The sequence below is a fragment of the Exophiala xenobiotica genome, assembly GCF_000835505.1.
Source record: "Exophiala xenobiotica strain CBS 118157 unplaced genomic scaffold supercont1.2, whole genome shotgun sequence".
NCBI lineage: Eukaryota > Fungi > Ascomycota > Eurotiomycetes > Chaetothyriales > Herpotrichiellaceae > Exophiala > Exophiala xenobiotica.
Window position 1 is genome coordinate 1838422 of NW_013562493.1, and position 25441 is coordinate 1863862.

At 51.8% G+C, this 25441-nt stretch overlaps 9 protein-coding genes across 9 annotated transcripts; 4 read left to right on the top strand and 5 right to left on the bottom strand.

The window, feature by feature from the left end:
* Positions 1 to 1133: 1133 nt before the first annotated feature.
* On the bottom strand, positions 1134 to 2175 carry PV05_02879 (uncharacterized protein; the record flags this gene model as incomplete). Its single annotated transcript, XM_013463484.1, has 2 exons — positions 1134 to 1919; positions 2014 to 2175. 2 exons carry the CDS (start codon positions 2173 to 2175, stop codon positions 1134 to 1136), a joined length of 948 nt encoding a protein of 315 aa, XP_013318938.1.
* A 571-nt stretch (positions 2176 to 2746) lies between these two features.
* Positions 2747 to 6546, top strand: PV05_02880 (uncharacterized protein). Its single transcript, XM_013463485.1, has 3 exons — positions 2747 to 2944; positions 3010 to 5506; positions 5560 to 6546. Exons 1-3 carry the CDS (start codon positions 2852 to 2854, stop codon positions 6207 to 6209), a joined length of 3240 nt encoding a protein of 1079 aa, XP_013318939.1. The 5' UTR covers positions 2747 to 2851; the 3' UTR covers positions 6210 to 6546.
* PV05_02881 (uncharacterized protein) lies at positions 6216 to 8489 on the bottom strand. The gene has a single exon (XM_013463486.1). It carries the CDS (start codon positions 8125 to 8127, stop codon positions 6499 to 6501), a length of 1629 nt encoding a protein of 542 aa, XP_013318940.1. The 5' UTR covers positions 8128 to 8489; the 3' UTR covers positions 6216 to 6498.
* Positions 8490 to 8681: 192 nt separating this feature from the next.
* Positions 8682 to 11532, top strand: PV05_02882 (uncharacterized protein). The gene is made up of 7 exons (XM_013463487.1): positions 8682 to 9521; positions 9573 to 9632; positions 9690 to 9811; positions 9873 to 10085; positions 10140 to 10495; positions 10566 to 10974; positions 11041 to 11532. Exons 1-7 carry the CDS (start codon positions 9338 to 9340, stop codon positions 11236 to 11238), a joined length of 1542 nt encoding a protein of 513 aa, XP_013318941.1. The 5' UTR covers positions 8682 to 9337; the 3' UTR covers positions 11239 to 11532.
* A 2004-nt stretch (positions 11533 to 13536) lies between these two features.
* On the top strand, positions 13537 to 14264 carry PV05_02883 (uncharacterized protein; the record flags this gene model as incomplete). Its single annotated transcript, XM_013463488.1, has 2 exons — positions 13537 to 13578; positions 13644 to 14264. 2 exons carry the CDS (start codon positions 13537 to 13539, stop codon positions 14262 to 14264), a joined length of 663 nt encoding a protein of 220 aa, XP_013318942.1.
* Positions 14265 to 14602: 338 nt separating this feature from the next.
* PV05_02884 (uncharacterized protein) lies at positions 14603 to 15523 on the bottom strand (the record flags this gene model as incomplete). The annotated part of the gene is made up of 1 exon (XM_013463489.1): positions 14603 to 15523. One exon carries the CDS (start codon positions 15521 to 15523, stop codon positions 14603 to 14605), a length of 921 nt encoding a protein of 306 aa, XP_013318943.1.
* An 849-nt stretch (positions 15524 to 16372) lies between these two features.
* PV05_02885 (uncharacterized protein) lies at positions 16373 to 18614 on the bottom strand (the record flags this gene model as incomplete). Its single annotated transcript, XM_013463490.1, has 12 exons — positions 16373 to 16540; positions 16604 to 16761; positions 16821 to 16908; positions 16958 to 17188; positions 17237 to 17306; positions 17363 to 17483; positions 17546 to 17667; positions 17717 to 17767; positions 17866 to 17947; positions 17999 to 18258; positions 18322 to 18428; positions 18483 to 18614. The coding sequence occupies 12 exons, from the start codon at positions 18612 to 18614 to the stop codon at positions 16373 to 16375; spliced, it is 1590 nt and encodes a 529-aa protein (XP_013318944.1).
* Positions 18615 to 19957: 1343 nt separating this feature from the next.
* PV05_02886 (uncharacterized protein) lies at positions 19958 to 21163 on the top strand (the record flags this gene model as incomplete). Its single annotated transcript, XM_013463491.1, has 3 exons — positions 19958 to 20117; positions 20237 to 21027; positions 21134 to 21163. The coding sequence occupies 3 exons, from the start codon at positions 19958 to 19960 to the stop codon at positions 21161 to 21163; spliced, it is 981 nt and encodes a 326-aa protein (XP_013318945.1).
* A 296-nt stretch (positions 21164 to 21459) lies between these two features.
* Positions 21460 to 22215, bottom strand: PV05_02887 (uncharacterized protein; the record flags this gene model as incomplete). Its single annotated transcript, XM_013463492.1, has 1 exon — positions 21460 to 22215. One exon carries the CDS (start codon positions 22213 to 22215, stop codon positions 21460 to 21462), a length of 756 nt encoding a protein of 251 aa, XP_013318946.1.
* Between the last annotated feature and the right edge of the window lie 3226 nt (positions 22216 to 25441).

The following is a 25441-nucleotide window of genomic DNA, read 5'->3' on the forward strand; positions in this document are numbered from 1 at the left end:
AGGACCTTGGCTTTGATAAGCTGGATGTCGAATACCCAGTAAGTCCACCAGGGGGTTTGGACCAAATGAGCCGATGGGAAGAGAGATCTGGCATTCGCGCCCTGCACATGACATGTGAGCCCTGCATTTTGCGATATGCTTTCGTACCTAGGTAAGGATGAACTGCCATAAGTGGCCATAGTACATTTTGTTGCGGCTCATGGTTCAATCATAAATATGCGAAATTCTCGAAGTTCATGCAAGATTGCAAACTCCTGACATACATTCTTACTAGCATTTACCGTTATATCGTAACTCATGAGTTATTGCTGGATCAGTACAATGACTTCGGTGCCTTCATTAACACTTTGGTATTCGCCCCAAGCATGTTCTATCGCGCCGCTCAATGAGGCTGAGCTCGACTTCCAACTTGTTCTTGCCGAAGTTGACAGGGCTAAAGACGAGCGGTTTACGGATGAGTTCAAGGCTCTCAATCCGAAAAAGCGAGTGCCAGTTTTAAAGATGAACGACGAGATCATCACGGAGGTTCCGGCGATCGTAATTGCCATCTCATCTCTGGCCCCTGATCGGAAATTCCTTGGACAAACGACTTTGGACACTATCCGTGTATATGTGGTTCAATTACCTTGGAGGAGTGGTACATGTTCAAGCATATGGCGGACTCTATCGGCAGGAAAGACTCGTCGATGACCCAAAGCTACACTCTGCCATCCAAGACAACGCGGTAAAGAACCTCGAACAGAGCATTGCATGGATAGAGAGCAAAATGCGTGCATCTGGGACGAGTTATGCAGTGGGGAATTCATTTACCGCCGTCGATGCTTATCTATTTATGTTGTATCGCTGGGCGGGAGCGTTTATTGCGAGCTTGGAAGTTGATTTTCCCCATTTGTCAGCCTGGGCAAGCAAGCTTTTGGAAAGAAAAGCGATTCTCAGGGCTCTGGAGGTTCACACCGGCGTGTAAAGCACGCAATCAATGGATTTAACATTGCAAAACCTGGCCGTGAACACGGGATATGGTCCCGAACATCACTCTGGGCTTTTGAATTATCTTGCCTTGAAACCACAATAACCAGAAACTTATGGTCTCAATTGCTCCCCATCTAGCAACGACGTACAAGCGACGTTCAAGTTCAGTCCTTCTTCAAGTTGAAGATCTTTTCGTGAAGCTTTTGTGCGTCCCTGATCATGTTATCCAGAACAAGCACCTGCATGGACTCTGGCAGAAAGCCTAAGACCCAGAGCAGCAATGCGTGGGGGATATAAGGGGTGAGAGTGTTGCGTCCGGAAGCAACAGCGGCTCCAAGCCGGCCTACAGCCGTCTTGCTGAAGTCCTTCGCGGCTGGGTTGAGGAGGTGCACAGGCGTGGGGGTCTGTGAGCTGCTCACATCGGCCAGGATGAGGTTCAGCACATCGATCGGGATCTTGTTGCACTTGAACTCGCGGGCCAGAGCTTCAGAAAAGCTAAGAACAAATCCCTTAGTGCCGGAGTAGACTGCAGCCCAGGGCACACCGTGTTTGGCGGCAGATCCGACGTTTAGCATTAGAGCAGGCCCGTTCTTTGCCATGACTGGAATCATGTAGCGTGTTAGATGAGACAGAAAACGGGCATTGTAGTCGATGGTCCTGTCGATTTGAGAAGAGCTCGTTTCGATGAGTTGTATATAACCAGGAATGAAGGGGATCCCACCCATATTGTTCACAAGGATAGTGACATTGAGGTGCGAGATGCTGTTCGCCAGCTTCTCGATACCGTCGTATGAGTCTTTCAACGCATCGAAGACAAGGATCTCGAATTTCAGGTTAGGATACTGCTTTTGGAGTGCTGACCGACGAGACTCAAGTTTCTCTCGATTACGACTGAGGAGGATAACGTTGAATCCTTGTGCAGCAATGGCTTCGACAAATCCAAGTCCGATCTGAAGTTTCCGGACAGTCAGTGAAGACGCCCGTGAGAGATCCATAGCAGGAACGTCTGAAAGCGATCTTCGCTTTCAGGTAGTGAGCACTTACTCCGTCTGAAGCACCGGTGACGAGCGCGTAAGGCTCTTTTCCATGTCTCCAGCGGTTCAAAGAGGAGCTTGAAGGCGAAAAATACAGTCGCGCAAGGGAAAGAATCCTCGCGACAGCCGTTACAGCAGTGAGGGCCCCAAGAAACTGAAGAGTTCTTTGCATGTTCAACATTTTTGGTACAAGAAACAAGTTGATGCAGACCACAGGTCTCAAGCTGAGGGTATCGCATTTATTAAGTTCAACCTCAACTTGAAGGTTGCCTTATTTGCACGCTCGGAACTATATCACACTCTGGGTTACTTGGCGACCACAGGAATACGATTGGATTACCCAACCAGGTGCCATTGTCGACAATGTCGTTCCCACCTTCGGGCGCCTGAAGCATGGATGCTGACGATCTGGGATGGTGGAGGGCACACCGGGGTTGCACATATGCCGACTTGCCAAGTGGAAGACGCACTACGCCAGCAGGCGAATAATGAATATTGTCTCTTCATCTACTCTTAGATGAGATGCAACGCACGTTGTACAAGGATGGTAGACGAGGTACGGATACTGAATAAAGCAGCTAACTTAGCTAGACACAAAAGGGGCACGAAGAGGGTTGCGGGATGGCAGAGCCAAAGGGCGGCGTGGGCATGTGGCTAAACAGGTTAGCTTGTCGCGTTCATCAGGGCAGTCGCGTCATGCAACTAATTAATGGAATTGAACGTACCTTAATGCAGAAGGCATGCTACACTCCATCACTGCAGTTCTTCAGTCTATTTCACCAAGTGGCCGCTTCCGATGTCTCCTTGAGCTTGCTTGAGTTTGCCAGTTCCGTTATTCATCAAAGACGATGCCTTCAGACATCAGAAGTTTCTTCGGCGGCGGAGGGGAAGTGAAGCCCGCCTCAAAAGCCGCTGCCCCGGACTCGGCGAAGAAAGACAAGGTATGGTGATACCTATCCGTCCCATCCCACCCCACCTTCTGAACGAAATGACTGACAGTGTACAGACTGGCAGAGGCAGCCAACGTGGTCGTGCTCGGAAAGTCGTTTCTGATGACGAAGATGAAGAGATAGTCGAGGCCAAGCCCAAGAAGCCCACCACTCCTAAGGCGAAGAAAACTGCAGAAGAGCCGGCGGAAGAGGAGACCACAAGCTCCGCATACTTTGCGTCGTCAAAGCCCAAAGCTGCCAAGTCTACACCGTCAAAAGCTACCGCCAATGGAGTAGGCAAGACACCCACTAAACAAGTCAACAACGGGACTCCCTCTACGGGCAGGAGATCAGCTAGGAAGACGGCTACAAAGAACTATGCCGAAGACGAGGACGGAAATACCGCAGTGAATCTCCAGGATGAGGACGTTGGTGGAGACGACATCTTCAACGACCTCAAGAGCAGGAAGGTTGACGATGACTACGAGGAAGATAGTGACGAAGATCATATTAAGCCACACCACAAAGCCTCCATACCAGTGAATGGTCATTCCAAGAAGAAAGAAGCGGAGGATGACGAAGATGATCTTGAGACTGCCGAAATTCCTGCTTACGATGGACCCAATGACCGACGACCAAAAAGAACCTCTGCAGCGACCACCTCATCCCGTAAGCGAAAATCCAAAGACCTGGAAGACGATGACGAAGATGATTTCCTAGATGACGAGGATGCGTCACCGAAGAAAAAGTCGAAAAAGACAGCCACTGCTGCCGCGAGGAAACCCCGAGCCGCAGCAAAGAAGGAAGAACGAGAAGAAAGCAGCGAGATAAAATCCATCCTTGACAATATCCCAACTGTGCGAGCTCCCACACCTCCACCACGAGATGAGAACAAGAAGTTCACCTTCCAAGCTGGGGGAGGTAACGCCAATGTTGCACCACCAGAAGCAGGAAGTGCTGAAATACCAGAGGGCGCGGAAAACTGTCTAGCTGGGTTGACTTTTGTCTTCACGGGTGTCTTAAGATCTCTGGGTCGAGAAGAGGGTATAAATCTCGTCAAGCAATATGGCGGCAAAGTCACCGGTGGCCCCTCGAAGAAGACGAGTTATGTGGTCATCGGTAGCGATGCCGGACCCAAGAAGCTCGAGACAATCCGAAATCTTGGAATCAAGACAATTGATGAACAAGGACTTTTCGCCTTAATCCAGCAGCTTCCTGCCAATGGTGGGGATGGTAAAGCTGGCGAAGCTTACGCGCAAAAGCAAGCCAAGGAAGAAGCTAAGATCCGCAAGGAAGCAGAAGAAATGGAAGCACGAGAAAGGCAGAAGCAGAAAGAAGCAGATAAGGCTGCCAAAACGGCTGCCGCGCGAACTGGAGGCCCGGCCCCATCAGCCAAATCGCGACCAAGGGTCGATGACCGGCTGTGGGTTGACAAGTATGCTCCAGATTCGCTCACTGGTGTCTGTGGAAACAAAACACAAGTCGAAGGATTGCAGAAATGGCTACGAAATTGGCACAACAGCGCCAAATCTGGATTCAAGAAAGCTGGGGCCGATGGGAAAGGAATCTTTCGTGCTGCTCTGCTCTACGGTCCACCTGGTGTCGGCAAAACTACCGCTGCGCATCTGGTTGCTAGTCTCGAAGGCTACGATGTTGTGGAAAGTAATGCCAGTGATACGCGGAACAAGAAGCTATTGGACTCTGCTCTCGCTGGTGTACTGGACGCAACTTCTCTCCTGGGCTATTTTGCCGGCGATGGCAAGAAAGTTGATCCTGCGAAGAGAAAGCTCGTTTTGATCATGGATGAAGTGGACGGTATGTCAGCTGGCGATCGCGGCGGTGTCGGTGCCCTTGCTGCTGTCGCCAAAAAGACCCATGTTCCGATGATCCTCATCTGCAACGAACGGAATCAGCCGAAGATGAAGCCATTCTACCAGGTCACGGCAGAGTTCCAATTCAGAAGACCTACCACAGATCAGATACGCGGACGAATTGCGACTATACTATACCGAGAAGGCATGAGATTGCCGCCGCAGATCGTGAACGCTTTAATCGAGGGATGCGGCGGCGACATTCGACAGATCATCAACATGATTTCGACCATCAAACTTGACAACAAAGATCTTGACTTCTCGGATTCAAAGGCAATGTCGAAAGCTTGGGAGAAGCACGTCATTCTCAAACCCTGGGATATTGTCAGCAAGATTCTCCGACCGCAAATGTTCGCTGAGAGCTCGAAGGCGACTCTGAATGACAAAACCGAACTTTACTTTAATGATCACGAATTCAGCTATCTCATGCTTCAAGAGAACTACCTGAAGACGCAACCCACCCTTGCAAGCAATTACTCGGGCAGAGAAAGACAAATGAAGCTTCTGGAACTCATCGACAATGCGGCCTCTAGTATCAGTGATGGTGACCTGGTTGATAGGATGATCCATGGGTCACAACAACAATGGAGTTTGATGCCTCTTCACGCTATTTTCAGCTTTGTTCGCCCAGCTAGTTACGTCTACGGCAATTTTCATCAACAAGTTGGCTTCGCAGGCTGGCTTGGACAGAATAGCAAACAAGGTGAGTTATTTTGCGGAGAATGCTTTTCTTGCAGTCTAACGAATCATTTCCAGGCAAACTGTCGCGCTTCGTCAAGGAAATTCAAGGCCATATGCGTCTCCGATCTTCAGCTGATCGCCACGAAGTTCGTCAACAATATCTTCCAGCCCTTTGGAATAAGACTGTTGGCACCCTTCAGGATGGAGGTAAAGAAGCAGTCCAAGACGTCATTGACTTCATGGACTCGTACTATCTGACCAAGGAGGACTTTGACGCCATGCTTGAGTTGGGCGTGGGACCAATGGACATGGAGGGAGTCAAGCTCGACACACAGACCAAGGCTACCTTTACCCGACTGTACAACCAGCAGAGTCACCCAATGCCATTCGTCAAGGCCAGCCACATCCTAGGCATGGCCAAAGGTGGAGCAGCGAAGAGAGAAAAGCCTGATCTGGAAGAAGCGGTTGACGACTCCGAAGTTGATGAAGTGCTTGGACCAGACGTTGAAGGTCCGGATGAGGAAGAAGAGGAATTAGATCTGAAGAAGGACAAATACGTCAAGGTGCCCAAGAAGAAGAGTGCCGCTGCCGCCGGTAAAGGAAAGGGCAAGAGAAAGAAGGATGAGGATGCTGACGACGAAGAGCCCGACGAACCGGCGAAGAAGAAAAAGACTGCTGCTGCTGGCGGTAGCAGAGGTGGAAGAAAAGGCAAGGGTAAAGCCTGAGGTTCGTTCTGCACTCCCCTGATGCGAACTCAAAGTCCCCTAGCTGGCTGTCGGCGCCGCCGTGAGAGTGGTCAATCACCTGGCATCGGCTGTTAATGAGGATTGGCGAAGAACAAAAGCAATGTATGACCAGGATGTTTGTCGAGCTGGCTGTGTGCGCCCTGTCGCTCATGCATACGGCATAAATGCAGAAGTTCGATGACAAGCTCAGTATTTGATACGAAGCAATATTACACGAGAGAAATACAGTCATTGAAGCAAATAGGGAACAATTTCCAAAGTTCAGCCCTCAAGGGACATACCGAGGTGGTGGCTGATCGGCTCCATGGGCTCCCCGAGTTCTTCTGCTGTTGAAGTCCTGGTCAGAAACTGACGAATTCGAATCTGCGTTCATGCCTTCATCCACGTCTGAGGTGAAGTCGGCCTGACGCTCCTCAGCTGCTTCTTCTGCTTTAGTTTTGGGTTTCTTCCCGCTCGAGCGGCTGTCAAGGCCCAGCGAACTAAATGAAGGCTTCTCCTTTTCGCCGCGTCCCTCGCCTGATTTCCTACGTGACCAGAAACTGTGACCATCTTCCGAGTCACGACTAGCAGTCGAGGCCGCCTGTGCCAGGTCTGCGCCCAAAAGTGGGTTCGGGTTATACCCGTCCATGCAAGCCGTGGCAGGAGGTAAGAGGACCGTACACTGCGGCGGGCTACGTGGCGAGGAGAATCTCTCGGTCTTTTCGGCGCACTCGACTTCGAGTTCCCACGTGAGGTAGTACTCCCGCGTGACGTTGTACGAGGTGAAGTTGGGACAGAGTGGCGTTTCGACCTTTGAACCTAGTTTGGCGTTGCCCACGCGAAGGTCGTAGAGGGAGCCGAGATCGAGGGTCGACTCGTCCGGTCCGGATAGTCCTTTGGCAAAAGTGAGTGGTCGAGTAAGATGTCTGATGGACAGGATAGGGATCTCATAGGTCTTGGTGTCTGCATAAGTTCCGGGGGCGCGGCAGCGGACTTCGGTTTTCAGTTCGATTTTGACGGAGCGTAGGACCACTTCGGGAAGGGACGTGGAGGTGTCGATGGTGGTGTTCTCGGGACGAAGGTCTGGTTGGATGGTGATGAGGAAGGGTAAGGGTTTTGGGTGGAACAGCTGGATAACGCTGGGGGCCTGGACCGTGAGAGAGAAGGAGAATCGGGGGACGGTGTCCTTCTGGAAGAGAGAGCGGGCGCGATCGCGGATGCCGAGACTCGTGCCTGCGTGTTCGGGGAGGAGTTTGAGTGTCGAGATGGTGAAGAGGCGCTCCTCTGTGACCAGGTCGTAATTCTGGATCGGTTCGGGCGTCGAGAGAGGGTTGAATATGATTGGGTATGTCGAGGTCTTGGTCTTGGGGCCGCGGAACTGGTGGATGCCGCGTGGTTCGGTCAGCGTCGCTTCGAGCACGTATTCAATGAAACAGTCTGCCTTGCGGCCCATGTTCATGCGGCTGTGGGACATGGATGGTGGGAGATTGAGGTCGAGCTCGTTGTTGTTCTTGTTCTCGTCGAGGTTCGATCGGTAGTGCTCTTTGGGTTTCCATTTCTCACTGCTGCTGCTGCCGCCAGGCAGTATGCACCCCTGGTCTGCCTGATTGGGGACAACGAAGTCGAACGGCCAGCTGAAGGAGCCGGGCTTGTGCGTGTATTGGCCTTCGTACAGGACCTTTTCGAGGTGGAAGAACCTTGTCCGGCCACGGTGGTAGCTTGCGGACTGGCCGTGTTGTTGGATGATGCGGGATTTCGCGCGACCCCAGAATGACACTGTGACGGTGCCGATGGCGGCGTCAGCGGCGGTGTTCAGCACGACATGGCCGCTGATCACATCGCCGGGCGAATATTGCGCGCGAGGATGGTTGAAGTCGAAGGAAAGTCCGGGGGAATTCGTAGTTTTGGTCAAGCCCATAACAATGAATTGTGTACGGAGTTGGAATGTGATGAAATCAAGTTGAAGCAATATGGTGTGTTAGTCTTTCTGCCTACCTGCATTGATGGGATGTGATGGTGGCTGGGCTATATATCCCGTATCATGTAGGTAGGTTGAGGTGAGATTGTTTCCCTCTCAAGGTTGGTGGTGATGGTCTCCTCATCCGAGTACGCGACACAGCCACGATTCAGCCTCGGGAGACTTGGCCGCAGGTGGAGTAAGGCGCACTCTGCCCATTTCCCTCGATCGACAGGGTTTTTTGGGGCTGTACTCGTAGATGCAAAGGTCACTGGGTCCGTGGGTGTTCTATGCGCGTGCGCCCTCTCGGTATACTGTTACAGTAACTAGTTCGATGTTGACTGGAGTCAGAAAGCCCGTAGACAAAGAAGAGAAAATGATCGCGAGCTGCCGAGCTGCGAAGGCCTGTCACGTGCAAAAGTCACGTGGAAATTAGACAATCCACGTGACACGGTGCGGTTAACCGAGAAGTCTGAGACTCTTTGAAATCTTTCTCCTTCACGGTCTGGGTCAGCCTTGCAGTAAAGATTCAAAAGCTAAAGGCTTCCGTTTTCGATGCCCCGATGCAATCATGGCAACGATCCTACAAGTCAAGACCGAAGACTTCGGCCAGACGAGGCCGGAGGAGGGGTAGTTAGAGGCCATCCCTTCGCCTCCTCCCCAAGCAGAGAGGCCATTCACCGACTGGGCGACTCCCTGACTCGCCCTGAAAGACCGATAACAATTGCTCGTGGGGTCAATCAGTCCTGCCAATGGCACTACTCCCAATAGGATCGATCTCAAGGAGCATTACCCCACACGACTTGTCGCTCCGGAGTATGGTAGGCAAGTTTTGCTGCTGGATGGGTGCCACTGCCGAGGAGCAATGGGTGTTTTCCGATGAGGAGCAACGTGGGGCTAATACATTTGCCCGCAGAAGGCAAGTCGACACCAACAAGCTCTGGATTCGTTCTTCTCGCAACACAGGTGACGAAGTGAACCCGGAAAGCTGCACATGCATGGATCTGGCTGTCCGTGACCATCGGCAGTCGATCGAACCAATGCCCAGTGAAATGATATAGCATAAAAGTCCACGCGACACGGTTGGCTTCCCTGTTTCTTATCCCGACCTCTGTCGTTACGGTCGAAACTGCTGCACTCTCCGACGTCCTGTCTTTGCTGCCTCACCAGAATGGATAGCGTACGCCCGTCCGTCGATAACTCGCTAGTGGCTCAGACTCTGGCCTTTGCGAAGGCTCATTTCATTTTCGTCGCTTTTGTGGCCATCGTCCTCCGAGGGCTGTACAAGCGATATGCTTCTCCTCTTAAAGACGTACCAGGACCTTTTTTGGCGTCATGCACCAGACTATGGAAAGGTAGGAGAGACTCCCACCTTCTGTCCGCCTCGACTGACGGGATAACCACAGTATGGAGTACTTATAATGGCCACACCGAACTCGATCACATCGCTTTGCACAAGAAATATGGTAAACCCCCCAACCGATGGACATCAAGCGGATCAGGATGAAAGCTGACTAGCATAGGACCAATCGTTCGAACGGCTCCGAACGAGGTGTCTTTTGGAACCTGTAATGCAGCCAAGGACATCTTTGCTGTGGGCAAAGGCTTCCACAAGACTATGTTTTATAGCGTTTTTCCACCAAAGGTAGGTCAATCATCCACAGACCTACTCCCTAAGTCTCTGCCAGGTCTGACCCGGGATACAGCATGCGCCGGATATCTTCACCGAAGTTCGAGAATGGAAGCATGCGCAAATGAAGCGTTACGCTGTAACTCCATATAGTTTGGCACAGATGCAGAAACGATCAGGCCCGATCGAGGACATGATCATGCTCCTCATGCAGCATCTGGACAAGTACTCCGCTGATTCCAGCAAAGTCTGCAACCTGGGGAATTTGTTGCATTATTTCGCATTCGATGTAAGCGCATTGGCAACTTGCGGACATTTCACCATCATACTGACCATATAAAAGGTATTGGGAGAGGTGGCATTCTCCAAACAATTCGGTTTCTTGGAAGCCGAAGTCGACATTGAAGGTTCGATCAAGAACATCGACGACGTCCAGTGGTACGATGGCATTGTCGGCCAGATACCCGAGACCGACATCCTCTTCCGGAACAATCCGTTGCGACCATATCTGCCATTCTGGAAACCGAGCCCAACGACCATGACCAAGATCGCCGTGGCAGAACTCGAAAAACGGAAACAAAAGGATGGCACTTACGATTCCTCGGGAATCGATCTCCTAGCGGAATTGCTCAGGGCGCACGATGGAAACCCGGACAAATTCAGCGTGCAGGATGTGTTCAGCATCGCGCACGGAGCAGTGTAAGTTTCAGTTGTTGGTGCGAGTTTGGCGTTTTGACTCTCGATGTATGTGTTAATCGTTGTGTCCTAGTTTCGCCGGCTCCGACTCGACAGCGTCGACAATGCAGTCCTTTTTCTACATGGTGCTCAACAGGCCGGAAGCGTACTCCAAATTGCAAAAGGAAGTCGAGGAAGCACAGAAGTCTGGCCAACTTTCGGAAGTCGTCACCTACGCCGAAGCACAGAAACTCGACTACTTCCAGGCCTGTCTCAAGGAGACTTTCCGGGTGCGGCCGGCCGTCGGACTGGGCATTTACCGACATGTGCCTCCCGAGGGAGTCATGATTGACGGAAGATACTACCCCAAGGGGACCGAGGTCTCTGTCAACGGATGGGTGCTGCACCGTGATAAGACCATCTTCGGAGACGACGTCGAGGAGTTCCGGCCAGAGCGGTGGTTCGAGCGAGACGCCAAGTTGATGACTGGACATTTGTACAATGTAAGTACGGGGGACAGACACATATTCCGACAGTCGTTAAATGGTTCAAGGCTGACTTCCAGACAGTTCGGTGGTGGGAGTCATCTGTGCATTGGGCGCAACCTTGCGCTGTTTGAGATGAACAAGGTCTTGATCCAGATTTTGAGGGAGTTTGATATCAAGCTCGTGCACCCGGGACGACCTTTGGAGTATCATTCGACCTTCTTCGTTGTGCAGGAAGGACTTGAGGTCTATCTGAAGAGGCGGAGCGAAGGAAAGTTCTGATGGAAGCAGACGACATATGGTTACTCCGTTGCCCAGACCCGCTCGCGACACATGCACCTAATTGAAAATGCCAAAGGCTATTGTGTTGGGCATATCATTTTTTGCTGTGACATGGAAGTTGCATGTGGCCATTTGTGCCCAAGCCCAATTCCCATTCATTACCTTCAGAAATGCTACAGGGAAGAAAGTCGTGCATGGGTAGTAAACCTGAGACAGTACGAGTAGCTGGGGAACGCGGTTGGACTGTGGCGCTACAATTGGCGACGACCTTGTCAGCCTCGCTGGTGGCCTTAACAGCGGGATGGTGATATTTCTATATCATTCCTGCAGGACGACAATCTTCACTTCTCACACCTAGACGTAGTCCTCATGATTGTAGCGATGCCTGGGACACCAATTTTTCAGTAAATGACACCCATAAACAACATGCTATGGGCTTCATCACTACCGTCGTCGCTCTGGACCTCTTCGAACATTCAAGGAAAATCAGACTCCGCGTCTGCAGTAAACCACGTAAAGTCTCAAGCGGAATTCCGCGTCCTAACTCAAGTGAGAGCGTCTGTGACAGATCAGAAGCCAACTCTACTATTTGGGGCATGCGACAACATACCCAGGAATTTCTGTCTCAGATAGAGTAGTCATCAATGCTTTCCATGTCGCCCATCGAAGCCTGTCACTCAAGGCATCAGTCATTTCGGCCGGTGCCATTGGAGTTCGACCATCTGTGGGTGTTGTAAGCGTTTGATAAGTCTTCAATCGTATTGCAGAGCGGAATTCCGTGCAAAACAGCCCCTTCGAAAGGTATGGAGCAGATAGTAGGGGGTATTTATTGACTGATCCCTCTTTTCCCTTCTCTCTTCGTACATTCGGTCCTCGTCGTTCTTGCGCTCGTTGTTTCTGGGCCCTTTGTTGCGCCATTTGCTCTCTCCTGGACCGTTTGATTCCAACACCAAAGAAGAATTCGCAAATCTGCTGATACAACCAGCATATACTTGACCAAAATGTCAACAGACTCCGATCCACACTTCAAGTTCTATCACTATGAACCGTCTTTGGTGGCAGCCTGTGTTTTTGCAATTGTGTTCGGCGCTTCGACCTTTTGGCATTCGATGCTCATCGCCAAGCACAGGACTTGGTACTTCATTCCTTGTGTTGTTGGCGGTCTTTTCGAAATCGTTGGATATGCGGCCCGTGGAACATCCTATGGACAAGCGCCAAACCCGACGCTCGCCCCTTACGTTATTCAGGCCCTTCTCATCCTCGTGGCTCCGGCATTATTCGCAGCCAGTATCTACATGATACTGGGCCGTATCATTGTCAGCGTGGATGGCGAACCTTACAGTTTGATCAAAAAGAGATGGTTGACAAAGGTCTTCGTAACGAGCGATGTGGTGTCTTTCTTCGTCCAGCTTGGCGGTACGCTCGAACAATCCTTTCCCTGTGTGGGCTGGAAAACCCGTGAGACCTTTTCTGACTGTGTATAGGTGGTGGACTCATGGCTAGCAGCCACGCGTCCACAGCAAAAATGGGCTCTCATGTCGCCTTGGTGGGTCTCTTGATACAGGTAATACTATTTGGCTTCTTCATCGTCGTGGCGCTGGTCTTTCATATTCGACTGCACGCCATGCCAACCAGTCTATCCCACAACGCGGCCTTACCTTGGAAGAGATTTCTATACATATTGTACATTGCGAGCGCATTCATCTTGATCCGGTCAATTGTGCGTGTAGCGGAGTTTGTGGAGGGTTTCGAGGGGACCATCATCAGACACGAGGTCTACCTCTATATTTTCGATGGAGTACCTATGGCAGCGGTAATGGTCCTCTTCAACATCTGGTATCCTTCAGACTTCTCAAAGCAGGCAAGAAAAGCTATGGCTGGTAGCGAAAGCGCGGAATCAAACCTTGAGCTCTCAGATGTTGAGCCGCAGGGCAAGTAAAGAGGAGGAGGGATTGCAAGGAGCTTCTGGGCACGCTTCTTCTTGCAGATTGAGTTGGGACAGGCTTTGTGCTCGTACTTCGGGAGATTCGTCAGTAGATTTCCTTAAATAACAGCGACAATGTATTGATCGTTGAAGCTGAAGAACGGACGCGGCAAGGCGTCCAGAACTGGAGGTCACGTGGGTATTCACCTCAAGTAGAGCCGCTTTTAGAAACAACACGGTATTCCGGTCAATTAGCCCTGGCAGTAACTTATACACTTGCTTGAATGGGTTCGAGCCATGGATTTCTCGCATGATCTTCATATTTGACGGTCGAACCTCACGGCAGGGTTCTGACAGGACCGTCTCTACCAATAATGCCTCCAAAGCCTTCCGTTCGAGGAGAATATATCGAAACCGTACGTGGTATTTGCGACAATCCTCCTGCACCACCCTCGCTTTCTACCTCTGACCCGGCTACCAGGAAACTGGCAATAAAATCTCGCGAAAGGCCAGCGTCCTAGGTCCGCGCCATATCATTTTGGCCGGGAAATGCGTGATCCAGCAGGATGTCGTGATCCGAGGTGATCTCGTCCGTCCACCACAACCCAAGCCTCCAACACAACAAGGCGATCAGAAGTCGGCCACTCAAGATCAGACCTCCATACACCTTGGGCGCTACGTCTTCATCAGTCCTGGCTGTACGCTCCACCCTCCTTCTCGACTCACAACGATCGCAAACCCAAATGGCGGCGAGCCTCAGCAGATTATGACCTATTTCATGCTCAGAATCTCCGACTACGTATACATTGGCCCAAACACACATGTGCGTGCAGCGGAGATAAAGAGCAATGTCTACATTGGTGCGAACTGCACGATCGGGAATATGGTCATAATAAAGGACAACGTCAAGATCTTGGATGGAACGGTTCTACCTGCAAACACTGTCTGGGCAGGAGGCACCATTATTGCAGGGCGTCCAGGAAGGGTCGTGGGGGAGATTGGTGAAGGATGGGCCGCCAGTGTTGCTAGTGGCTCATCCGTCGACGAAGGCGTTGGTGTCAAGAGCAGAGAGAGGTGGGCAGCTGTCGGAAACAAACGATGAACTGTGCTCTGGGTCGGTCGCTGGACCCACGATCTCCAGGCGGCCGTTTACGATCGATACTACTGGCGCGATACGTTGATGACGGATCAAAATGTGGGCAATGAATGCCTTGCTTGTTATTGACCTTCATGCAGGATGCCACCCTCACCAGCTTCAGGACTAACCCGACCACAATATCCAAAAACAAAGAAAACAAACCAACTTGCAACGGCTTCCATACTGCCATACACTCCAATAGAGTCGCCCAGCACCTCTTCTATCTTCCGAACTCGAGCCTCCCGCCCTCACGGGTGGACGCGTCTTCCCTCATACTAGTCTTTTGCTCAAAAGCCAGGAATTCAGAGCGCCGTCCCAATCAACATGCGCTGCTGGCCACATGCTTGGAATTGACCGCTGACAATATCTTGGGGTCTGTTGCGAACCCCATCAGACTTTTTCTCTTGGGCCTCCCGGTACCATGCGGCTGAGGTGCATGGGTCTGGCTGCTCCACGCCCAGAGTGGTCGAGTCAGGACGGCACAGCCCACTCTGCACCGCTGCTCTCATGACTTGACTGTCAGTGATTGTCAATGAACGTTGTTGAATGCCGGCGGTCTCTTTTTGTCTGCCTTCTAGCTGCCCTGCCTGCGCCGGTATGCCAATTGACACAGGATGCGACCGGAGTGGATGCGGATGCAAAAGGAAATGTCCGTCTGGAGTAGGACGTATATCGACCTCTACAGACTCGCTTCGTCTGCTCTCACGTCTTGCTCCAGCGACTTGGGACGCCATCCCTTGTCTCGGTCGAAGCGGTATTGGGACAAGACTGGCATGCTGAAATCGGATCGGCTGAGCTTGATAAACTCTGGCTGGGCTCGGAAGTGCCGCCGTGTGTTCTTGTGTCCAAGCATGCAAATGTGTTCCGTCGTTCCTTCCTCCCTCAGGCATGGTTGCTCTAGTCTTAGGGGCAACTCTGGTTGTCGGATTTGCTGGACTCATTGCCTGCACCGAAGAGGCGTCAGAGCTCTCGGACATCACTCGTACATAGCTTCCTCTCCTTGGGCAATGGCTAGTGGATCGACTCGCCACAGATCCAAAGATCCAGATATCGTCGCCATGGATGTCAGCGCGGTCACCTCGATTCGCCAGTCCATTCTCGAGATCCCGGCTCTCAGTCTGCGCTCGGCAATAGAATCTCCATGATTGAACAATCGCAATAAGGAGGTACACTCCCGACAAAGTGCCTAGTGCGATCGCGGCTGCTTGATACATTTCTGCCATCGTTGACAGCAGTTTTTGCCGCCTTCAACCGGGTGTTATGATGATCTCGATGTGCACGTGAAGCTGTGCCAATGGGTCGGTCGGGAAGCAAAAGGCAATTGGAAATGATAAACTTGAAAGGTGAATAGAGAAGAAACAATTGCCTAGAGGTCGCCTTTATCACTTTGTACTGACCTTCCTGAGGCAGAGATGCTGGAACTAAGTACACCTCTTACACAATGCCGGCCGCAATTTCATCTGGCTCAAGACACATAATCTCCAGCTGTCTCGAACAATTTTCTTCAATGAAGGGTACAGACTTCTTTGTCGACCTGCCACATATGTTTCCCAATGCTCAACCCGCAGGGCAATTCTGAATCCTTAAGCTGAATTGTTTCGGCTGTTCAACGCTGTCTCAGACATCCTGCCTGGCTTGAACTCGAGGTTCTTTGCCCTTCTGTTGAGCTGATTCAGTGTTCTCACTGCCGAGATGCCATGACAAAAGGGTCATGTCTCATTATCACATGGTCTACGAGCAGACAGGCCCTTGTCGGAAGTGCGACGCAAGTCTCCACCGTTCTTAGCAAGACTTTCACCAATATACTTATCTCCTAAGGATGACGACGTCTGTCACAGGCTCTCAGCGGACGACGTTGTACTGCTACACATTCAGATTGCACATGTCTATCAAAACGTTGCCCGTCACTTTCCAGATTCCAGCTCCTCGGTTCGAGATTTCTCCTTCAAAAACTCATCGACTTCCAAGTCAAGCCTCTTGACGGTGACACCTGGTCTCTCCCTGTCCTCCATCAGGCTGATATTTGCCAAGCCACCTGATCTTGTCTTCAACCAAGTCGTCTGACCCCCAGATCAGCCTTTCTGCTGTTGGGCAACAGCTTCCTCTTCTTCCACTTGGGCGCCTCCAACTTTCTCCCCAGCCATACCATGAACAAGGGCTGAATGCTGAAGTTTGAGCTCTTTAAACTTTCGCTCGGTTTCCCAGACAAATGGTGACTTGCTCGCGAAGAGAAGGTCGATCTGCCACCAAAATTGTCAGTGGGGATTCGCGAGAGACGCAAATCTGATTGAAGGAACGCCTACCTCTTCCAAAGTCCGGCAACTTGTTTCCGGATAAAAACAATATACCATGGCAACGGCAGCTAGATTGAATACAGCATGAATGTAAAATCCTTGTGGGCCAAGTGCCTTGAACATGGGAGGTGCGGCCAACGAAACGGAGCCACAGCCCAAACTCCAGCCTGTACGGGTCGATTATCAGTATGATCTACGCTGTTCGCGCGCGACGAGAAAGACTCACCAACAATACCAAAGGCATTGCCGCGGGAGCGAGTCGCAAGAGGAAAGATTTCGGAGGGATAGACCCAAGGTACACTTAGCCACGTTGCCTGGAAATTGTCAGCAATGCTGGTCTAGCAAGTGATCATTTGACCTTACGGCAAATATGGCATTGTAGATGAAAACGAATGAGCCAGCAGCTGCTCCAATCGACTGGCTATGTTGGTCCGCGCCTACCTTAGACAAGGCTCCAAGGATGAAAAAGGACAGACTTTGTCCGAAGCCTCCGGCAATGAGAACCTTGCGCCTGCCGTAGCGGTCGATGGTCAAGTAGGCAAAAACGCAGCAGACCATTGCGACCAGGTTTGCGCAGCCAGTGAGGAGATCGGCCTCGCAAAATAGTTAACACCCTGGATCGTCGGACATGGAATGGCTCACCTTGTGCCCGCTGAAGCCGGCGATCCTGAACAGAGTGGGAGCGTACACTACCACACTGGTAACGCCAGTCCTACACGACAGGTGCATGTCAGTATTTTAGTCGTGTGGTCAGGCAAGCTCACGCACCAGGCCTGCATGATCTGAAGCCAGGCGGCCAGAAACGTGCGACGTCCGAGATGGAGGTCGCCACTGTTGATGCCAGTAACCATGTGGAAATAGGTCCGAGCAGGGTATTCGGCCTCGAGTTCTGGAAATGCTCAGTCCAGTCCGTGAATCGAGGAGCTTCCTCCAGCAAGGTCAATGACTTACCAACGGCCGCAACAATTTCCTTGAATTCCGACTGGACAGCAGGATGGCTTATCTCGCCGCGAGCCCGGAAAACCGCAAGAGTCTTCATGCCACGTTCTTGTCTTCCATTACCTATGTCCCATCTGGAAGCTTGTTAGCTCTGGAACCTGTTGTGCGACGGCTTCTTCCAACCGTGGACTTTCTGGCATGAACGGTATGATAGCCATCAGGGCGGCCAAAAATCTGCCATATCTTGTCAGTGATCAAGCTTCATTGAGAATCTGAGAGCATACATCATCTGGAATCCGAGCGGAACTGTGAACTGGTGAGTCGAATGTCACCTGAGACGATTACAGTACTCACATCGCCAGCGTACCTGAGTATGCCCGTGGTTCACAAAACTTAAGCCATATTCCAACCAATCTGCGTTCGTGAGTCCATGAATAACAACAGCAAGGAATGATGCACCCTTACAAGAAGTCGAAATGCCAGCGAAGTTCACAAACATTTCGAACGCCATCACCATACCTCGGGCATTATGGGCGACCAGTTCTGAGCCCCATACAGGAATCACTGCGCTGATGGAGCCAGTACCAACACCAGCTAGTAACCTGGCGCACAGCATCCAGTTGGCATTCTGAGCTGCGACCTGCATGGATTGGCCAAACAGTCCCCAAATTCCGCCAAAGAATATCGCCTTTCGCCGGCCGAATCTATCAGACATTGCACCGCCCCTACAGAACAGGTTTCAGATCGTGGCTACCTCCAGCAAAATCCAATTCCTGGAGGCGACTTACATCAAAGCCCCAACGAGGGTGCCGAGGTAGTATATCGCAACAATACCGCCTTGTTTCGTTGGCTGGGTTATTGTGCCGGTTGAACCGTCACCGATTTTGACGAGATCCTGAGCTGATCAGCTTCGTCCCTGCCGTTCAACTGGAAATGGGCGGCTTCCTACGATATAGCTGGGACTGATATTGACGCCGGACATCACTCCTTGGTCATAGCCCTCAAACATAATGCCTAGGGCTGCAACAAGACATACACTTGTCAAAGTCAGTTTGACCAGTTCGCATGGCAGGATGGACATGCTCAACTTACGCCCACACCATGTGTCGTCCATACAAAGGCATTTTAATGGCGTCTACAAGCTTGGTCGACAGCTCAGTTAGTGGTTTGCACCAGAAATCGGAGCAGGCTCAACAGGGTATATCTTGCCCTTATACCAGCCCGAAATACCGTTCGAAAATGCGGAGATGATGAACGAGATATCCCTCGGGTGCTAGCAATGCCACGGAAGTACCTTTACGGCAATCCGACGAGGTGCATGATTATCCATGGGTTTCAAGCGGAGTGGTAAGGGATCCTGCACTTGCAAGAGGCGCGAGTTCAACGTCGCACGCGATACTCTACCCCATGTACACGCAAGACTGACAAGCATAGGCTATGCCCATTCATTCTCACAATAGCTAGACCCTATCCAGACATGTTGTGTGGGCCTGACTTCATTATAACGACGTGAGTCTCTGAGCATCCTGGCTAGTCTCAGGTGACTTGGTGTCTACTCCGCAGAAGATCGTCATGACACGGCTACTCTCCGCTACGCAGCCTTGTCAGAGGAAGACCATGGCCGGGGCAAGGCGGAGAAAATGCCGTGAGTTTGAAGCCGACTGTCCATTATCGTCGAGTGGAATTCGAACCCCTAGATCCATCTCCAATCACATTTATATCTGCTTCGCCCTTGAGGGGCATGAGACTTACCTCGTCGGTAGAAGCGCTACGCGCGGTCTGATTTACGGACTACCATTTCAGTGCTCCCGCTGTGACAGTGAGTCACCATGAATGGACATTGATAGCGACGAGCTCCAAATCTTGCTGTCGCCTGATGAGTGGCTGATTGGGAGTCCACCAAAAGTACCTAGGCAGGCCAAACCGCAGAACTTGGTGTGAGAATGGAGTACGTCGGGAAGCCCACCACTTCCGGCTTTACATACCTTCGTGTATCTCCCCTCGCCTTTTCGGAAACGACGCAACTAAGCCGGGAAGATTGTGAGGAACTAACTAAGCCTTGCTTACTCGCACCGACATGGCCCGGTGCGAGGTCACTGATGTCCAGCACTACCATCCTCCTCCCCGCCTCCTACGTACCTCCAGCCTGACAGGTCGATGCGCCTTGCCTTAACTTTGAGCTGATTTTTTCCTCTGACAATAAAGGGCAGGCCGGAGATCGGCTTTCCTTGTCAGGAAAATCAGATCCGAGCATCAGGTGATGGCGCTGGAGCTATAAAATAGTATTTGCACCTATCTTGCTTTCCGTGGACTTGCAATCCATTCCTATCATACAGAGTCTGTTTATAAAGCTCCCAATCGACCACCTCCCTGTAGAACTCTTACAACTAAACTAGCAGGTTATTTCAAATTGGTTTCTTCAAGATGACTCAAGGAAACATGTTATCGCCAACGGTCAAACTCAACAGTGGCCACGACATGCCCCTCGTCGGCTTCGGTTGCTGGAAGGTCAACAACGACACCTGCGCCGACCAGATCTACAATGCCATCAAAGCTGGCTATCGCTTGTTTGACGGTGCATGCGGTATGTATGCCTCCCTTACCAGTCCCTCCTCCTTCTCCTTCTCCTCCTCTTGTCGACGTGGTATGGCATGTGGCAAGTCTGCGCCACAACCGCGCTAACCGCCCGGCGAATCTAACTAGACTACGGCAATGAGCGCGAATGCGGCGACGGGATCGCTCGCGCAATCAAAGACGGCATCGTCACCCGCTCTGACCTGTTCATCGTGTCCAAACTCTGGTGCACATACCACGAGAAGGAGCGCGTCGCGCAAGCATGCAAGAAGTCCCTGCAGGATTGGAGATTGGACTATTTTGATCTGTATCTCGTCCATTTCCCCGTGGCGCTGAAATATGTGGACTTCGCCGTCAAGTACCCGCCGGAACTGGAGGACGAGTTTGGGGCGGTGTTGCCATTTGGGAGTGCGACGAACCAGGAGACGTGGACGGCTATGGAGGCGCTAGTGGACGTTGGTTTGGCGAGGTCTATCGGCGTGAGTAACTATAACAGCCAATCGATCATGGATCTGCTCCGGTACGCCAGGATCCAGCCGGCGACATTGCAGATCGAGCATCATCCGTACCTTGCGCAGGAGCGGTTGGTCAAGTATGCCACAGAACAGGGCATTCAGATCACGGCGTACAGCAGCTTTGGGCCGGCGAGTTTCATGGAATTACAGTTCAAAATGGCGCAGAAGTGTGGGCCGTTGCTTGAGGACGGAGGCGTCAAGACGATCGCGCAACGGCACGGAAAGACAAGTGCTCAGGTCTTGCTGCGGTGGGCGACGCAGCGAGGCGTGGCGGTGATCCCGAAGAGTAATCATCTGACGCGATTGAAGGAGAATTTGGATTGTTGTACGTTCGACCTCGAGGAGGGTGATATGGAGTATCTGAATGGGTTGGATAGAGGGTTGAGATTTAATGATTTTGTGCATGTAAGTCCTTCTTGTTTCCCCCTTGTCTTGTCCAGGGAGGGGTGGTTAGGGGAGTGGTGTTGGGCTGAGGTGGACATGAACTGCCTGAAACTGACGTGAACTGCAGTATGGGTATAATGTTCCAGTCTTCGCATAAAGGGTTATGACTGAAGTATGGGACTGGAGTGGATGATGGGATGGGATGGGATAAAGGTGTAAGAGAAAATGATACAGGACGGGAGACTGATGATCGAAGAAGAGGAGGCTCTGTAAATACGATAGGAAGGAAATAGAGGAGATTTCACTTTCGAACAATTGATTCAATATCTGAACAGAGTAGGTAATCACAAGCCCCTCAGCCACTTCTCTTGTGGTAGGAGCCATTCGCTCTCAACGCCTCCTCGATATCCATCTAAGCTTCCCACCCAGTTGCCGTAGCGAAAGCCTCCTCCATTATTCCGAGCTCGTGGAACTTGGCCGAGTGTCGCCCTCCACGTCCACATCACGATCACGATGCGGCCTCAGCTGCCCAAGCTCGATGTCCTCGACGCTCGACCTCGGGCTATCGCTACCCCTCCACCGGTGCCATCTACCAGTCACAAAGGAGCCTTTGCTCCGTGAATTCCGGTCGTACACCCTGGCCAAGCGACTGACGGCGCCCACTCTGAGAGCCTGGCGCGCATCGATATCAATATTGTCTTGTAGCCGCGAGCCGAAGAGTTGCTCGCGCTCGCCGCCCGCCGCATTCACGTTCTCGTATGCCGGCGGTTGTCCCTGGGGATCCAGCTCCGAGTAAGGCGGGAGGTGTGTCGGTGCCGGGCGCTGGATGTGGGGAAACCCTTGCCCGATGGTTTCGGTTTCGGTTTCGGTTTCCGTCTCGATGGTCGTCCGGTAGATAGTCCGCTGAAGAGCCCGAGCCCGGCGTTGATGGTGCCGTCGTTGAAAAGAACGAGGAGGAGGCAACAGACCACTGTATGTAGGGGGGTCGGTTGGCGGGTGCTGGGCCAGCCGCTCCCTCTCGGCCTGGAGTTCGGCGTCGAGAATGGCTTGCTCGCGTCGTCGTTGGACGGCCCGGCGTTTGTTGAGGCGCCAGCGGCGGTATCTCGCGTAACAGGCGGCAATTACGAAGCAAACCAGGACAGCGGAGGAAATGATAAGCCAGATGTAGTTATTGATGCCTCCGGAACCCGAGTCGTCGGAGGAAGACATGGTTTCGGTTTTGGGAGGTGCCATCATAGGTACGCTTAAGGGATATATATAGGGTGGCCGTTAGTATGATTGGTAGATAGGCAGAGTGGATGTATCTTGGGTGGCCGTTGGTAGAATTGCTGGATGAGCAGAAAGTTTGGATTGGAGTGAATCGGCTTGATTGATGTAGAAAGGACCTGGTTAATGGTTACGGACGTGAAGGAGAAGCAACACATCGATCAGTTTTATAGAATGGCATCGAGAAGGTCCTCACGAACATACTTTTGCAGAGAATTTTTGCGAGCGACTCATTTGTATAGCGAACCGTGGATTTCGACAAGTTTGTGGGCATCGGCCAACAGAGGTCCTCAGAGGTCCTCACGAAGGAGTCATGTTGTCTCTGGTGAAGCCAACCAGCACTGAGACCGCAGTATCGCTGAATTTACCGCCGGTGTGCTTCTGGTCATCGAGTCTGCTGTCGAGTAGATGGGCTTAGCGTCCTCGTTCGCAATCGATTCCTGGCCATGAAGGCTTCATCAAAGTCAAAACCGAACGACGTTTTCTTTCTTTCCTGGAAAGGAGTGCTTCAGCCTCACCTGGGGCACTTCGGTCGATGGGCGGCAGTGTTTCTCGAGGTACAAGGGAGATGATACCTCGATGTTGCCTTGTCAATTCTAACCTAGCATACCAACGTCTGTGTAGCAAAATGCGTTTGGACGTGAGGAGATACCAACAGAAAAGAAGAGAAAAACACAAAGCTCGACTTGCTCGGACAAGACTTGTGATTCAGGAGACGACAGCGAGGGTGAGGGTAATGATTTTTCACGGCCATTCAGGGTGGCAAAGAATATATTTTGTCGAGTTCATTTACCTTTTCCCCTTTTTTTTTTAAATCGTCGATAGGCCACAGAGGAGTTGCAAGATGAAAAACTCGAAATACTATGTGCGCATCGTTACCTTGCTCATGGAGGTTTCATGGCCTCGATAGCCTCCTCTTGATGGACGACGAGGAAGAGCAGCAGAGTTTTCTTCATATTCCAAAGGTGATCTGTCTAATCGTCGCGTTGGCTGAGAAGCGCGAGAGAGTGAGCGATGGCAGACTGAAGTGTAGGCCAATAATAGGAATACGGCACACACTGTATAAGCTGGGCTGGCACTGCTGGCAAAAGAACAAGCAATGAAGTGGGAAGAAGCTCTGGCGAAACAAGGTGTGGCACATGTTTAGGAATTCCGTGGGTGCCACGGTGCCCAGCCACTTGCTCTTTGACCAATATCGCACCGCCACGATCATCGCCTTCTCCGTGCACCAAGTGAGGATGCAGATCCCTAGATCCCGTAGGAATGTGCGGGCACCATTATTGGTGGCAGGGGTGGCAGTAGTTCTGACCAGTTCATCACTCGTATCCAACAAACCAGCGGTGAAGCTGAAGCCCACGGTACGAGTAGTGAGCCTGATTCTTGCGTTACTTCTCGAACCGAAGTACGCAGAGGGAGTAGGGAGTAGTGATCATCGGAACTGCCATTTTGCATGTCTCATGCACAGCTGAGATAGTTGATTCCTTCATAGCGAACTAGGAGAGGATCATCATTCATTCACTTGGAACTTCGTATCTTCCATCAAGAATGTCGAGTAGCGTGATCCGGACATTCGGCCATCCATCACACTGTGTACCGAACCGGTGACAGGTCATTCTCGCCTTTCCCTTTCATACCTTGCATGAGCCGAGGGCACGGGGCAGATTGTGTGGCACCAATAAATGGTTCACGTGGATGGACGACGAGAGGAGGGAAATGACCTCGATTTCGGTCTTCTACCATTGTGTGCTTCACCGTGACATATCTTGCGACTTCTAGCCAGATGAGTGGGTGGGAGAGCAGGTCCAGAGGTCAAGCACGGAATTGCAGCGTAGCACTGGCGAGTCGCGGGGTAAACAAGGTCCATCGTGGCTGTGCCTTGTGCCCCTCGTCGATTCTGCCACGGTCTGCTGCAGTAAAGGTGGCAGACTAGGGATTGTGAGACTTGGTCAGGAGGTGGGAGCATGTGGCATGCGCGGTGGGTTGTGGGTGCGCGGAAAAAAGAACAAAGCTGAGACAGGCACTGACGAGACCTGACAAGGATCACACGATTGGATTTTCTCCGAGAGTCCAGGAATGGAATGGACAAGTAGGCGCGCGTCGAGGCGAGGAGTTTGGCAGGTCAGTGAATCCAGTCTGCACCACAGTCCAGTCAGTCAGGTGTTTCACCAGTCATTCAAGGATCAAGCCCATCCAGAAGTGGGATACGCGAACTCGGGACCCCCTGAAGCGCGTCGCAGGTGTCTCGACCCGATGGCCAACCATTGCAACCACTGGAAGACGGGTAGCGGGTAGCGAGAGGAAGTGTGTCAGAGCGTGTCGGGCGTCTGTCTCGACTTGCAGAGATTTTGCCCCATCTCCATCATCCAGTGAATACCGTGGTAGACAGTTACTATGTACCTAGGTAGGTGGTAGTGGTCAGTAGGGTTTGGTCTATCTCATCTCGTAACAGCCACCGAAGAGAAGGGCGCAGACAAGAGAAGGCTTGATCATCGTGCCCATTCCTATTCCTGTCTGCCACCTACCAGGTATTTGCTGCCCCTTCTCCCTGCAGAGGCATCGCTTTCATCCGAAGCCAGAGCCAGAGCCAGAGCCAGAACCAGAACCAGAAGCACTACCGAAACCCTGGAGGTCGGACTCGCAACCCTTGCATCCTGTGGTCAAGCATCCAGTGGCCTCTTGACCAGGTCGTATTGTTCTGGGTCAGTGGTTCTCCATCTTTCATATCTGGCAGCCGCCCAATCCGCACACCATCTCTGCGAGCCGCCATCACTGGGCGAAACAGATCCATCTCGCTCGTGCATCTACTTTCTTGTCTTCTGAGCCAGTTGCCCTTCCGTTGCCTACATATCTGGCCGCATTCTGGTTTCCATTCATATCCAACTGCAAGCGCCCTATTCATCTCAGAATTCTCCATTGTGGCCGTGCTAATTATTGTGTCCATCAGGCATCTACATTAATACCATCTATTCATCTCATCTCATCTCATCTTATTTTCATCTCAATCAACAATCAACCCTCTTCCCTCACCTTCGTCCACTGTCAACGGCTTGAACACGCTATCTCGGCCTGCATCTCATCCACCACACCCCTGTCTCTCCCAAGCCAGAATCTATCCTTTTAGCCAACATCCGGGGCCGGTCTCCCCACCCGCATCAAGCCTCTTTCAGCA